Source organism: Carettochelys insculpta, chromosome 3, assembly GCF_033958435.1.
Source record: "Carettochelys insculpta isolate YL-2023 chromosome 3, ASM3395843v1, whole genome shotgun sequence".
NCBI classification, from domain to species: Eukaryota; Metazoa; Chordata; order Testudines; family Carettochelyidae; genus Carettochelys; species Carettochelys insculpta.
In genome coordinates this window covers 75,764,201-75,779,549 of record NC_134139.1, presented here as the reverse complement: position 1 = coordinate 75,779,549, position 15,349 = coordinate 75,764,201, and the positions used below count along the sequence as shown (strand labels likewise).

Below are 15,349 nucleotides of genomic sequence, written 5' to 3'. Positions count from 1 at the left end.
TGAGAACTATTGCACTAGGTCACCTACCCTGACCTCTTACATATCACAATTCCTGAAATTTCATCCACTTATCTCCATATCTTGAGCTAAATAAGTCACTTTAAACTAAACCATATCTTTTATTTTGTTAAAGGCAGCTAGTCTGGATTTGAAGACTTCAAGAGGAGAATCCACTACTTCTTTTCGCAATTTGTGCCAAAGATTAATCATCCTCACTGTTTAAAAATGTTCCCCCAATTTCTAATGTGAATTTGTCTGGCTTTGGATTCCAGCCAATGGTTCTCATTATGCCTTTTTCTGCTACGTTAAAGAGCCTCATGGTATTAAATATCTTCTCCTGTGAGGGTACTTAAAGTAATCAACTAGCCTCTCAATCTTTCTAATAAAGAGCTCAACAGCCGCGTCTACACATGCACGCTATTTCGAAGTAGCAGCGGCAACTTCGAAATAGCACCCGTCACGTCTACACGTGTTGGGCGCTATTTCAAAGTTGAAATCGACATTAGGTGCTGAGACGTCGAAGTCGCTAACCCCATGAGGGGATGGGAATAGTGCCCTACTTCGACGTTGAACGTCGAAGTAGGGAACGTGTAGACGATCCGCGTCCCGCAACATCAAAATAGCAGGGTCCTCCATGGCGGCCATCAGCTGGGGGGTTGAGAGACGCTCTCTCTCCAGCCCCTGTGGGGCTCTATGGTCACTGTGTGCAGCAGCCCATAGCCCAGGGCTTCTGGCTGCTGCTGCTGCTGCAGCTGGAGATCCATGCTGCACGCACAGGGTCTGCAACTAGTTGTCGGCTCTGTGTATCTTGTGCTGTTTAGTGCAAGTGTGTCTGGGAGGGGCCCTTTAAGGGAGCGACTTGCTGTTGAGTCCGCCCTGTGACCCTGTCTGCAGCTGTGCCTGGCACCCTTATTTCGATATGTGCTACTTTGGCGTGTAGACGTTCCCTCGCAGCGCCTATTTCGATGTGGTGCTGCCCAACGTCGACGTTGCCAGCCCTGGAGGACGTGTAGATGCTATTCATTGAAATAGCCTATTTCGATGTAGCGTGCATGTGTAGACGTAGCCAACCTGTTTAATTTAAATCTCTTACCATAAGGCATTTTCTCCAGTCATCAAATCATTTCTCTTTCTCTTCTCTTTGCCTTCTCCAATTTTGCAACACTCTTTTTAAAATTTGGATGCCAGTATTGGTTTTAGAGTTTGAACCTCTCTCATTTGGCACCCTCAGAACCTGATCAGTGCTGGATGAATTTGCTGGGTGACGGGAGGTTAATATTTTCTAGCACATTACCAACACTTGCACTGCTTACTGCGCTCTTAGAAGACATTTAGGGGCAAATTACAGGTAAATAACAGTACGGAACACAAAGCCAGGACTCGTTGCCGTAAACAAATTTTATGGGACCGTGGGAAACTTAGCTATACCCATGATAAATGGACATCTAGCTAACTAAAATCATGCCAGATTACTGAGTTTGCCAGATGACAGAGTTCTGGATTAGAGAGGTTCAATTTGTACCAGAACTGTGTGCAGAAATAAAATCACCTGCTTATTTCTATTTCATGGGTATACATCCAGGGATCTCACCTGCCCTTTCTGTCACATCACCACACTGTGGGCTCATGTTGAGTTGTCTGTCTACTATGACCTCTAAATCCTTTCAGAGGAACTGTGTCCCAGGATATAGCCCTTCATTCTGGAGATACGGCTGCATTTGTTTCTAGATGCTGAACTTTGCACTTGAGTATTAAAACACATTTTGTTTGAACAAACTAGTTTACCACGCAGTCCATATTGCTCTGTATGGCTGGCTTTTCCTCCTCATTTACAACTGTAGTCATGTGGCACTTTAAAGACTAACAAAATCATTTATTAGGTGATGAGCTTTCGTGGAACAGACCCATTTCATCTGATGTATAGCATTTCCAGTAGATTACATCTGGAGATTTGTGAACTGGGGTTCATACTCAAATTCAACATATTAACACTTGTTACGAACACAGACAGCAATTATCGCATGCATTACAAGGACTGTTTCCCTTCCATTTGATGTTCGTAATTATCTCAGCCCAGAATCTTAACTTCCCCTACCCCTTTACCCTCCTCCTTCAGTGCCATCTATTTGATTTGTCAGTTTTTATTGAAACTTTTTTTGGACCTCTGTGTTATATAGAATCACAGGGCTGCAAGGGACCTCAGGAGGTCATCTAGTCCAGCCCCCTGCTTCAAGCAGGATCAACCCCCACTAAGTCATCCCAGCCAGGACCTTGTCCAGCCAGGACTAAACCTCAAGGGATGGAGAATCCACTACCTCTCTAGGCAACGTATTCCAATGCTTCACCACCTGCCTGGTGAAGTAGTTTTTCCTAATATCTAACCTACACCTTTCCCTCTTCAACTTCTGACCATTACTCCTTGTTCTGCCATCTGACACCACTGAGAACAATTTCTCACCCTCCTCTTTAGAACTCCCCTTGAGGAAGTTGAAGGCTGCTATTAAATCACCCCCTAAGGCTTCTCTTCTGTAAACTAAACAAGCCCAAATCCCTCAGCCTATCCTCACAGGTCTTGTGCTCCAAACCCTTAATCATTTTTGTTGCCCTCTGCTGAACCTGCTCCAGCACATCCACATTCTTTTATACCGGTGGTCCCAAAACTGGACACAATATTCCAGATGTGGCCTCACCAGTGACGAATAGAGGGGAACAACTAGTTCTCTACATCTTCTCAAACTGCTCCTCCTAATGCACCCTAGTATGCCGTTAGCCTTCTTGGCTACAAGGGCACACAGTTTACTCATATCCAGCCTTTCATCCACCATAACCCCTAGGTCCCTTTCCATCGTACTGCTGCTGAGCCAGTCAGTCCCCAGCCTGTAACAATGTTTGGGATTCTTCCACCCCAGGTTCAGGACTCTACACTTCTTTTTGAGCCACATCAGATTTCTTTTGGCCCAGTCCTCCAATTTATCCAGGTCACTCTGGATTCTCTCTCTACCCTCCAATGTATCTACCTCTCCCCCTAGTTTTGTGTCATCCGCAAACTTGCTGAGGGTGCAATCCAGTCTCTCATCCAGGTAATTAATAAACATGTTGAATAACACCGGCCCCAGAACCAAGCCTTGCGGCACTCTGCTTGAAACAGACCTCCATCCAGATATTGAGCCACTGACCACTACCCATTGGGCCCAACCATCAAGCCAGCTTTCTATCCACCTTATAGTCCAAGGATCCAATCCATATTTCCTTAACTTATGGACAAGAATGTTGTGGGAAACTGTACCAAAAGCCTTGCTGAAGTCAAGGTATATCACATCCACTGACTTCCCCATGTCCACAGAGCTTGTTACCTCGTCATAGAAGCTGATCAGATTGGTGAGGCAGGACTTGCCCCTGGTGAATCCATGTTGGCTACTTTTGATCACTTTCCCCTCTTCCAAGTTCTTCAAAATGGATTCCTTGAGGATTCCCTCAATTATTTTCCCAGGGATTGAGGTAAGGCTGACGGGTCTATAGTTCCCTGAACTGTCCTTCTTTCCTTTTTTTAAAGATGGGCACTACGTTTGCCTTCTTCCAGTCATCCGGTACCTCCCCTGATCTCCAAGAGTCTTCAAGGATAATGGTCAAAGATTCAGCAATGACCTCTGCCAATTCCCTCAGTACCCTCAGGTGCATTAAATCCAGACCCATGGACTTGTGCACATCTAGTTTTTCTAGATAGCTCAGAACTTGTTGCTTCCCCACAGATGGTTGCCCTCCACCTTCCCATACGGCATCGTCTAGGACCGTCATGGGGAAGTTGACTTTGTCCGTGAAGACTGAGGCAAAAAAAGCATTGAGTACTTCAGCTTCTCCTGCATCATCTGTCACTAGGTCACCTCCCTCATCCAGTAATGGCCCCACACCTTCTCTGACAACCCGTTTATTGTTCACATGCCTGTAGAAACCCTTCTTGTTACCCTTCACATCCCTTGCCAGCTGCAGTTCCAATTGTGCTTTCGCTTTCCTGATTACTGCCCGGCATTCTCCAGCTGTATGTTTATACTCCTCCTTAGTCAACTGTCCTCATTTCCATTTCTTGTATGCATCCTTTTTGAATTTAAGCTGACTAAGAACTTCCCTGTTAAGCCAAGCTGGTTGCCTACCATGTTTGCATTTCTTACTACTCAGCAGGATTGTTTGTTCCTGTGCCTTCAGTAAGACTTCTTTAAAATACTTCCAGTTCTCTTCAACTCTTTTCCCCTTCATCGTCGTTTCCCAAGGGATCCTGCTCATCCGGTCACTCGGAGTCAAAGTCTGCTCTTCTGAAATCAAGGGTTTGTACGTTGCTGCTCACCTTTCTTACTTTTGTCTGGATTCTGAAATCTACGATCTCATGGTTGCTGCAGCCCAGGTTCCCTCCCACTTCTATTTCTTCTACTAGTTCTTCCCTGTTTGTGAGCAGCAGGTCAAGTTGCGCATGGCCCCTGGTCGGTTCCTTCAGCACTTGTACCAAGAAGTTACCCCCAGCATTCTCCAAAAAACCTCCTGGATTGTCTGTGTGCTGATGTATTGGTCTCCCAACAAATGTCCGGATGATTAAAGTCTCCCATGAGAACCAGGGCCTGTGATTGGAAGCTTCACTTTGCTGCCTGAAGAAAGCCTCATCTATCTCCTCTCCCTGATCTGGCGGTCTATAACAGACACCAACTACAACATCACCTCTGTTACTTCCACCTCTAAGCTTAACCCAAAGACACTCAACTGGATTTTCTCCTTCCTCATGCTGGAGCTCTGAGTAATCATATTGCTCCTTCACATAGAGCACAACTCTTCCTCCTTTTCTCCTGTCTGTCTTTCCTAAACAATTTATAACCTTCCATGACCGTGCTCCAGTTATGTGAATTGTCCCACCAAGTCTCCATTATTCGAACCACCTCATACTTGTGTGACTGTGCCAGGGCCTCTAATTCTTCCTGTTTGTTCCCCAGGCTTCTGGCATTCGTGTACTATAACTGCATTTGGACTGGAAATGCTATAGGTCTGATGAAGTGAGTCCGTCCCACAAAAGCTCATTACCTCATGAATAATTTTGTTAGTCTTTGAAGTGCTATATGACTGCTGTTTTGTTTTGTTAGAATACAGACTAACTCGACTACCTCTCTGCTACTGTTTACAACTGTGTCAATCTTGGTATCAGCTATACATTTTATCAGTGAACAACAAGAAGTCTTGTGGCACCTTGTACACTAACAGATACTTTGGAGCATTAGCTTTCATGGGCAAAGACCCACTTCACCAGATGCATGAGTCAGTGATTTTATCAGTGATTATTTTATATGTATTTACAGAATACTGATGAAAATGTTGAACTATGTCAGACCTGCAAAACCCCACTAGAAGCAATCCCATTTAACAATGATTCCCTGGTGACAAACTATCTTTCGTAGGTCTGTCAGTAACTAGTTTTCAATCTGTTTAAAGTGTGCTTAATATATAAGGCTAATGTTTTTAATCAATGTCATGCAGTACTAAGTCAAATGCCTTAGAAAAGACTTGCATACACTCAGTTATAGCTGCCAACCAAGTCTAGAATTTCAGAGTGAAATCAAGTCCATTTGACTAGATCTATTTCCCATAGAACCAGCATAACTGGCATTAATTACAGTCCTATTTTTTTTTACCAACTAAAACTTATCCATTACTTTGCCTAGATTTGATGTCAACCTATAGTTGGCTGGGTTGTCCCACTTTCCTTTATTTATGTTTGTTTGTTTGTTTGTTAATTTACTTATTTAGATAATTAGCACTTTTCCAATTTGCTAGAATTTCTCCAGTGTATTACAAGTCAACATCAGCAGTTCACAGATACCCTCAGTCATCTATTTTAAGATTTTTTGATGCAAGCTATCATGGGCATCTAACTTTAAAATGTTTATCACTGATACATGTTTCTAACATCCCTTTTAGCAACAAATGTTCATGTATCCAAGGGAAACGAACATGTACTTTCTAGTCCATCATCCTACTTCTTTCCAAATATGGAACAGAAATATTTATTGGACACTTGTACCACAGATCTACCATCAAGATTAAAATAAATATTTGCTTTACATGTGCATTTTATTAACCACATTAATTACTTTTGAAGATTTTTCCTCCAAGGAAGATGGTGAATTTTAAGACTTTCTTTCTAGAAGTATGAGAAAATGTAAAATATCTTAAAAGACTAAAGTGAACAATGTTCAAAATTGTCTCCAATACTCATAACTGTAACATGATCCTGTGCAAAGCAACCTCATTAAAAGCTATAATTTATAAATAGGAATATTACTTGTATGACACACGCACACTTGAAGCTAGATTCTGAGCTGCACTTCACAGATGACATATCTAAGATGGGGAACCAAAGGGGATTCTTAACACCTTGTACAGAGAAGATCTGGGGCTAACACAGAAGCTAGTGTGGCTCCCCGTGTAAGGCAGAGGAGCTCCTACGGCTCTTTTAAATTTTCACTGTTTGAAATGACTTTTTGTAGAGTCAACCTGTCCCATCCTATCCCTGAAAGCCTCTATGTGGATAGCTGCAAAGAGGGTGTGTTATGGGACTGTTACATCAGCACTACTCTTCCCAGAGAACCATTGTGAGCATGAGGATTTCTAAGCTGGAGGCAACCGTACAAGTTACAGCCCATGTCCACATTCCAAAGTATCATAACAGCATACCACACAGAATTAGATTCTGTGGGTTTGATCTAGTGTTCTTTAAGCACTCAAAATACTTATGAACTTTAAAAAAATATGAATTCCCAAGAAATATTACATTAGATCCAATGTACCTGCAAAGACATCTTATATTTGTGCAAATTAGATATGGAATAAAATGTCAAAATTCTTACTTACATAGCAGAAGCAATTCCAGAATTTTTCAAAAAACTGAGGGCATCTGTGTAGAATCAGGATGATAATCCATTCTATTAAGTATTTAATGGATGCCTGATTGTTACCAAATCCAGCCTGAAAAATCTTGTCAAGAGTCCCAGCCAAAAAATTCTGAGGAAAATAGAATTTAACACCCCCATTGATTAGTCATCTTGAGTTTCATCAATAAACAAAACTTTATTGTCCTTTGTTCCTCAAATCTTGTTTGAAACACTTAAAAACAAAGCTACAATATTTAATAGATACATTTGATATCTATATTTATATGCTGCATGTTCACCAACATGGGAAAAACTCTATGCTGCAAGGGCAGATTGCTGAGATATCTGGAGTCAAAAGGAAGTATATTAGAGAGCTGCTGCTTTAGCCTCTGCTGCACTATCTTGCCAAACATATTAATCTCAACACATAGCAGAAGATGCTCCTTAATTTTTTCATTGAGGGGTGGCAGAAAGCGCTGTGTTCGTTTTTTTACTTATAACTTTGATTAATCTTATTTTCAAAACCACTGTTTTATCTAACCAATTCGTATTAAGAGAAAGTATCTTTTGAACTTTTATTATATTAAAAATTACATTGCTGTGCCAGAATTTAGTCCATTATGCCACCTGTTCTACAGATTGTCTATAGAACCTCTGCAATTTTTTCAATGGCTTCTTTCAATTCTTTCCCTGCCAGGCACTGCGTTTCAGGTCCATTATGACAGTTTAGGTGAACAATGCAATATTCCACTAGGAAGAAAAATAAATGAAATTCAAGCATGTACGTCAGGTTAAGAAAAGTAAATCCTGGAAATTCTGACTATTTTATATAGTAATGTTTTTATTAAATGAAAAACAGAATCAGGAATCTGTCTATGATATTTAAAGGCACAAATCACTATAGTATCTAAGTGCTGGATATATAGAATTTAAGCACTAAATCCAGCAAATAGATCCCACCAAGTCACATCCCTGTGCTGCTGCAGCAATCTGCAGAAATCAGCCAGGTTTCATGAAGGCACAGGGGTGGATCCATGTGGAGCCATTTGCAGAATCCAACATTAAGACTGCACTTTCAGACAACTGTATTAGTCAGCCTTCATGTAAATAATATTAACAATCTAATCCATTGTAATGTGCATTGTCTTGCTAGAAAATCCATACTACGTGACAGTTCATGTTCTAGTAATGAAGCTTATAGTACAATAGACTTTCAGATGCTAACTATGAACATAGATAAAATATTTATGAAAATGTCTACTCCACTGAATATTTGTAATTTTGCTTAACAAAATTCTTGTTATCTGAATAGACTCCATTAAATAAAACAATTATGCCATAAAGGTAATACCTGATCAAGTTTTGGAAAAATTACAAGCAGTGTTTGCCACAACCGATTTTTAATTCGGTGTTGTAAAGAGTTCACATAATAGCGTGTTCTAGATTTGGACACCAGTTCATCCTGAAAAGAAATTCAGAGTATAAGTAACAAGTCTTTTAAACTTTAAGAAATGGAATTAAACTATAGGTGTAAGTGGTCTTTTCACCATCTCTTCAAGTATTATTCTGAGCAAACTACAGCATCTCAATATACTAGTCTTTTAGAATAACATTTTGAAACCCACACACAAATAGTAACTGAGCCTAGTGATGATACTGAGCAAAATTAAAGCCTCATCCTTAATGTACAAGCATTGTGTTGAAATGAGACTTCACTATTTGAAAGAACGTGTCCAAATGATTATCCAAAAGGAGAGCTTACTCACCTCTGCATTAACTGAGGTTCTTTGAGATGGTTGTCCCCATGGATGCTCCATGCGTCAGCTCTGCTGCGCCCATGGATGGAAGATTTTTGTGTAGCAGTATCCCTCAGCCATCTGTTCGCACACGCAAAGCATAGGCATGAGACGCCTGTGACAGCCACTGCACATGTGTGGGCAGACTGTCACCTCTGTTCTTCTCTGATCCAGATGACAAGGTAGAAATCTGAAGCAGAGGGGAGGAGGGTGAGTGGTAGAGTACCCACAGGGACGACCAACTCGAAGAACTCCAGTTACTGCAGAGCTGCGTAACCTCGCCTTCTTCTTCAAGGGTCCCTGTGGGTGCTCCTCCTTAGGTGACTACAGAGCAGTGTCATTAGGAGGTGCATCCTTCAGATGACACGTATTGGCTGATAGTACCAACTGGCCAAATATAGTCTGAGAGTCGGAGTAGCTTTGTATGGCATAATGGTGCGTGAATGAGCAGAGGCCCATGTGACTGCTCTACAAATATCTTCAGTGGATACACCTCACAGATAGGCTGTACATATAGCCACTGCTCATGTGGAATGTGCTTGAATGCCTAGTGGGGGTTCCCTATCAGCATTAAAATAGGCAAGTTTTATGCCACTGGAAATCCATTTCAAGAGTCTCTGTTTGAAGATAGGCATGCCACCTGATCTATCAGAAGTGGAAATCAGTAACCATGTTGTTCTCTGGAAGGTCTGAGTTCTTTGTAAATAAAAGGCCAATGGTCAGTGGATGTCAAGGGTGTGTATGATTCTGTCCCTGTCACACATGTACAGTTTGGGGAAGAACACAGCAAGTACACTGATGCATTGCAATGGAACAAGGTAAGTACTCTGGGGAGGAATTTATGGTGGGTTTGTAGGAACATCTTGTCCTTATGAAAGATTATGTATGGTGGTTTGGGCATGAGTTCACTGATTTCTCCTATCCTCTGTGCTAAGGTTATTGCTATAAAGGAAGGCTACTTTCATGGAGAGATACCATAAAGAGCAGGTGGCCAAAGGTTCAAATGGTTTCCATGTTAGGGCTCCGAGAACCAGGTTAAGGTCACATGCCAGTGTCGGTTCTTTGATTGGTGGATAAGCGTTGCAAAGACCCTTCAGGAACTGTTTTACAGAGGAGTGAGTAAACACTGAGTAATCTTGCACTGGTGGGTGGAAAGCTGATATGGTTGCTAGGTGAACCCTAATCGTGCTTACTGATAGGTCTGTTTGTTGGAGGTGAGTAAGTATATATGGGATCCCTTCTTGCATAGGGTCACGTGAGGTGGTGCGGAGGACGCCTGGACAGGAGCATCAGTTTGGAGAACCAGGTTTGTCTGGGCCATCTGGGTGCTATAAATATGACCCATGCTCCATTCCGCTTTACCTTGGCCCTGACCCTCTGGATGAGGTATATCAGCGGAAATGCATATCCTAAAGGAGCATTCCATGTGATGCTGAATGCATCCCTCAGTAAATTGTGGTCTAATCCATACTGGAGCAAAACTGGGGGCAGAGTGTGTTGGTAGCTGTGGCAAACAGGTCTATGGTCAGAAAGTCCTATTTGCGGAAGTCGTGGTGGATGGTGGACCTGTTGATCTCCCATTCGTGATCTAAAGGGAAATTGTGACTGAGATTGTCTGCCAGGATTTTGTTCTAGCTCTGTATATAGGCTGCCACGATATGTATTCGTCGGGGGATACACCACTCCCAGAGTCGTACTGCTTCCTAGCAAAGTTATTTTGAGTGTATTCTGCCCTGTTTGTTTATGTAGTGGACAGTTGTTGTGTCGTCCATGAGTATGCAGACTGGTTGTTTGAGATCTGTGCAGAGAAATGCATGCATACGTATTAGACTGCTCTCATTTCTAGGAGACTGATGTGTGCTAGTTGTTCACCTGGCAACCACGTACCCCGGCCCACTGGGTTGTCAAGGTGAGCTCCTCAACCCAACAGGGAAGCATCTGTCATCATAATAGTTGGGGGGGGGCGGGGCCTGTGAAATAAGACCCCTATACATACATTGTGAGAGTGTGTCCACCATGACAGAGAGTTCCCGATCTTGGCTGGAATGCTCAATGTTTTGTTCGGTGGGCGTATGTATGGTCTGTATGGTCGCTATCAAAGCTGTCAAAGGCTTTTTAAAAGGTCTATGAAGGTTATGTAAAGGAGCGGGGCAGGGGGCTGGGAGTTCCACTAAAGCAAATGTTCTATGATCACTCAGAGTTGCTATTTGGTCAGTACAAGATCCTGCTTCAGAAGCTGGCCTGTTCTTCCCTGAGCTGTCTATCAATTGCTGTCTTCATTCTCTCCAAGAGAATCCTATTAAACACTTTTCCTGGAATAGACAGTAACATGATGCCCCCTCCAATTCTTGCATTCCTTCAGCTTGCCTTTCTTTGGAAGCTTGATAAGGCAGCCACATTTCCAGTCCCAAATTTTCCCAAAGAGATTATATGCCATGCTGACTGATGTCTCACTACCTGCCTTGATTACCTCTGCAAGGATGTTGTCTGGACCAGGTGCTTTTCTGAGGGGAAATGGCTTTTCTGATTTCTTCTTTTGTAGGTCTGTTGCTGTTAATTTGCAGAGGTATATTTGCAGGTGGTAACTCCAGAGGTTTCATGTGGGCAGAGCAGTTCAGTAGCTCTTCACAGTGTTCCTTCCAATTACAGAGCTGCACATGTGGGTTTGTCAGCACATGCCCCTCCTTGTCCTGTACTGGCTGATCCACTCTATGCCACTCTAGCTTCCGTACGATGTCATACGGCTCTTTCAAGTTTCTCCATCCTGAGGCTTGTTCTGCTCGTTGTGCAAGATTTTCCACAAAGTTCTTCTTGTCCTGCTTTACAGACTTGTAACTTCTCTGTTGGCTTCTGAATATAGCCTCTGAGCTTCTGCCTTGGCTACTCTTTTTTTTGCTGTTGTTGACTATCCTTTCATTCCTTCACTGTTCTCAAGAGTTTCTGCTGTGACCCATTCTTTGTGACGCCTTGTCCTCTTTCCCAATGTTTTATCGCAGTTCTCCTTCCAGGCTGTTTTGGTGTCTTCCCAAATTTCTTCCATGGTAGCATCTTTTGGCATGAGGTTTTCAGAAGTGCATATCTGTTGGACAGCTCCACTTGGAAACCGTCTCTTGTCTCTATATCCTTCAGCTGCTCCATGTTGAATCTCACTCCTGGCTTGGTTGCTTTTGTGGTGTACCTCGATCTTGAACTGGAGTTTTATTATGACCAAATGGTGGTCTTAACCTACATCTGTTCCTCTTCTACCATGGATATCCTGCATCAATCTTCTGAAAGAACTGCTGATGCATAAGTGATCAATCTGGTTTTCTGACGGGCAGTCTGGTGAAATCAAAGTGACCTTATGGATCCTTTTGTGTGGAAAAACACTACCACCTATGACCAATCCATTGAAGGAACAAAAGTCAATGAAGCACTCTCTCCATTTTCATTCATGTTGCCTAGGTCTTCTTTCCCTTGGTCTGTTCTCTGTCTGTGTTTATGCTTCCAATTTCTGCACTGAAGTCACCCATCAAAATCAAGATATCCTTCTTTGCTTTGTGGTTCACACCAATTTTTAGTGTCTCACAGAAGGTTGTTTTACATTCCTCAGCTGCTTCATTGGTTGCGCATAACATTGTACAATCAGTCCTTCTGCACTTTGGTGTAGAATATGGCTGTGATGATGCAGGATGATACTGCTGTCCACTCCACTGAAGCAAAAGATGCTTCTCTTGATAACATCAAGCCCATACCTTCTGGGTGTGGTGCACCCTCTTCTTCATGTCCTAACTAGATGAGAGTTTTGCCTGTTGCCAGGCATAGATGCCCAAATTGTGTCCATCTTGTTTCACATAAGCCCAAAAATGCAAGCCTGTTTAATACCTGCTGCAATCTGTGCTGTCTTCCCTACCTGATACATGGTCCAAACATTCCACGTACCAAACTGGGTGGTTGTCCCAGGCCATCTGTGGAGCAACTTCCTTTCAGCTTTCCCTACCATACTTCATACTCAAACCATGGAGATTGCCAACTCTTCCCAAGACTTGTGTAGCTGTAAGTTAGTTTGCAGATATTTCTGTAACTTTTTTTTTTTTTTTTAAAAGTGATAGGCTTGTTAACGCCTAAACCAACCCCTTTTTCCTCTGGGAGAAGGGATCCAAATTTGTCTGGACTCTACCTTTGACCTGTACAGTTTGGATGACCTTTTCAGGAGCTGTAGTTCCTGCTGGCATAGCTCTCCAGGTCCTTAACCACACACAAGCCACCTCACCACAACAAGGAATGGACCATAGGGTAGACTAGTGCAGTAACTTGCATATTTATTTTTATATGAAAGTCACTATTTTTTCTGTGCTCCCATTTGCAGTTTTGAGATTTCAATGAATTTTTTAATTCAAAATGCAAAATTGCTTTGCAAGAGTTCCAGTGAGTTTTGGCAACTGGGCATGGAACAAATGAAGTTGCTGGCACCAGGGATGAGGAAGTTTAGTATTGCAAGATAAATGCATTAGCTGAATTTTACTTACAAAAGTGATCAGAAGTGAAATAGTTAACTCCACAGATGTTTAAGGCTGGGATTTTCAAGAGAGCCTCAAGTTAAATGCTCACCTTTCCTTGAGTCTCAATGGAAATTCAGTACTCTTAGGCTCTTTTGAAAATCTCAGCATAAACTATCATCTTTCAAATTTATATTTAATCACCCATTTAAATGAATAGCACAGTTAACATATTTTAGAAATCATGTTTCAGCCTATCCCCAGATAAGGAAGACAACTATGTATTGGCTACATTTGATTTATATTTTCAAGATTTTCTTCACAGAAGTGAGGGATAGATTTTTTTTTTAAATTGAAGCTTAGATTAAGTGGCAAATGTTGGATGCTATATCTAAGTCCACAGCGGTGAAATGCACTGGACCTGAGTTACAAGCAAGATAAATACAGACCAGTACTTCCAGCATAAATTTTAAAACCTGAGGTCAGTTACTCAGCTGGTGGAAGTTCTCTTAAATCTATGGATTTATGCAAATTTTCATTAGCTGAGGATCTGGCCCTCGATTTGTACAAATACTCACATGCAACTTTGACATCTGTGCCAACTGCAGGAATGTTCATGCAAAGCAAATATAAAAAGAGATAAGTTTATTTAAAAATCTGAAATAATATTGAGATAATAAAGTGAGATTGGGTGTCCTCTCTGCCAAACATTACAGAATTGGAAGATAAGTAAACTTGTTCATAGACCCCAAAGATTGGAAGGTACCTTAAGAGGTCTCCTAATCCAATTGTCTGAACTCATGGCAGGACTAAGTATTACATAGACCATCTCTAACAAGTGTTTGTCTAACCTGCTCTTAAATTTCAGTAAGGCAAATTTATGTTGGACATTAGGAAAAATTCCTCTGATGGTAGTGAGCCACTGCAATAAATTGCTACGGAGGTTATAGAATCTCCATCAATGGAGATTTTTAAGCCTGGTGCTTCTTGTCCGATCCTCAGAGGTTAGGGACAAAAATTGTTGACCCTTCTCTTTGTAGCACCCTTTAATGCAGCAATGTCCAATATGCTGTCCATTGGACACATGTGGTGAATGCAGCTCAGCAGACCTGCATACGTAGGGCATTTGGTGGGACAAGTGCATGGTGGCAGCAGTGAGGAGACTTCCTGTGCAGCTGGCTGGGGCTGGGACAGCTTGAGCAGGTCAGCTAGGTGACACAGCTTGGACGGCTGAGCGTCAGGGCTTGGGACAGTGTGGCTCATGTGGCACGGCCCTGGTGAGTCACCATCGGGGAGCTTTTTTGTTTTTGTTTTTTTTGGGGGGTGGAGGGGAGTAATGGTGCCTAGCTGGGGGTAGCGTCGGGTGGTGGCGAGCCGTGAATTTCTTTTGGACACCACTGCTTTAGTGTACCTGAGAACTGGCACATTGTTTCTCTTAAGTCTTCTCTCTTCCAAACTAAACAAACCCTATTTTTTCCCCAATCTGCCCTTACAAGTCATCTTTTCTAGACCTTTAATAATTTTTGTTGCTCTTCTCTGGACTTCCTCTAATTTGTTCACATTTCTTTGGAAATGTGGTGCCCAGAACTGGACACAATTAGCACAAAGTATAACTGAAGAATTACTTCTCATGTTTTGCTTGCAACAATCCCGCTAATACATACCAGAATGATGTCTGTTTTCTTTTTGCAACAGTGGTGTAAAACTGCTCACTCATATATAGCTTGTGACCTGTGACCTTCCAGATATTTTCTGTAGACATCTTACTAGGCAGTCATTTCTTATTTTGTACATGTGCAAGTGATTCTTCCTTCCTAAGTGGAGCACTTTGCACATTTATTCTTATTGAATTTCGTCCTACTGACTTCAAACCATTTTTCCAGTTTATCTAAATCATTTTGAATTTAAATTCTGATCAGCACTCTACCACAATGCTGACATAAAGCAATCCAAACTGACAGAGCTGCAGTGAGAGGATCACCCGCCCATGCATAAGGAGACTGTCTGGTTGCATGTAAGCGCCTACGGCAACCCGTCCTCATGTCTGATGTAAGACTTTGCCCCAGAGCTTCCATGCACTCCCACAATCCTTGGCTACTGAAACAAAGTTTTAGAACTAATGGCGGCTGGTACAATTAAGGGTAGACTTCAGGTTGGTCTAAGTTCTGCA

The 15,349-nt window shown here is 42.2% G+C and overlaps 1 protein-coding gene across 4 annotated transcripts in view; it reads right to left on the bottom strand.

Annotated features, from left to right (window-relative positions):
• The window catches only part of TARBP1 (tRNA guanosine 2 -O-methyltransferase TARBP1), a 91,376-nt gene that overhangs the window by 15,079 nt on the left and 60,948 nt on the right, over nt 1–15,349 (bottom strand). For 2 of the 4 annotated variants that reach the window (XM_074990148.1, XM_074990149.1), the window contains exons 21-23: nt 13,758–13,781; nt 8,257–8,367; nt 6,886–7,035 (exon numbers count right to left, since the gene is read on the bottom strand). In XM_074990148.1, coding sequence (XP_074846249.1) covers nt 6,886–7,035; nt 8,257–8,367; nt 13,758–13,781 — 285 coding nt within the window. The remainder of the gene's footprint in view (nt 1–6,885; nt 7,036–8,256; nt 8,368–13,757; nt 13,782–15,349) is intronic. The other 2 variants (XM_074990150.1, XM_074990151.1) reach the window with 1 other exon arrangement.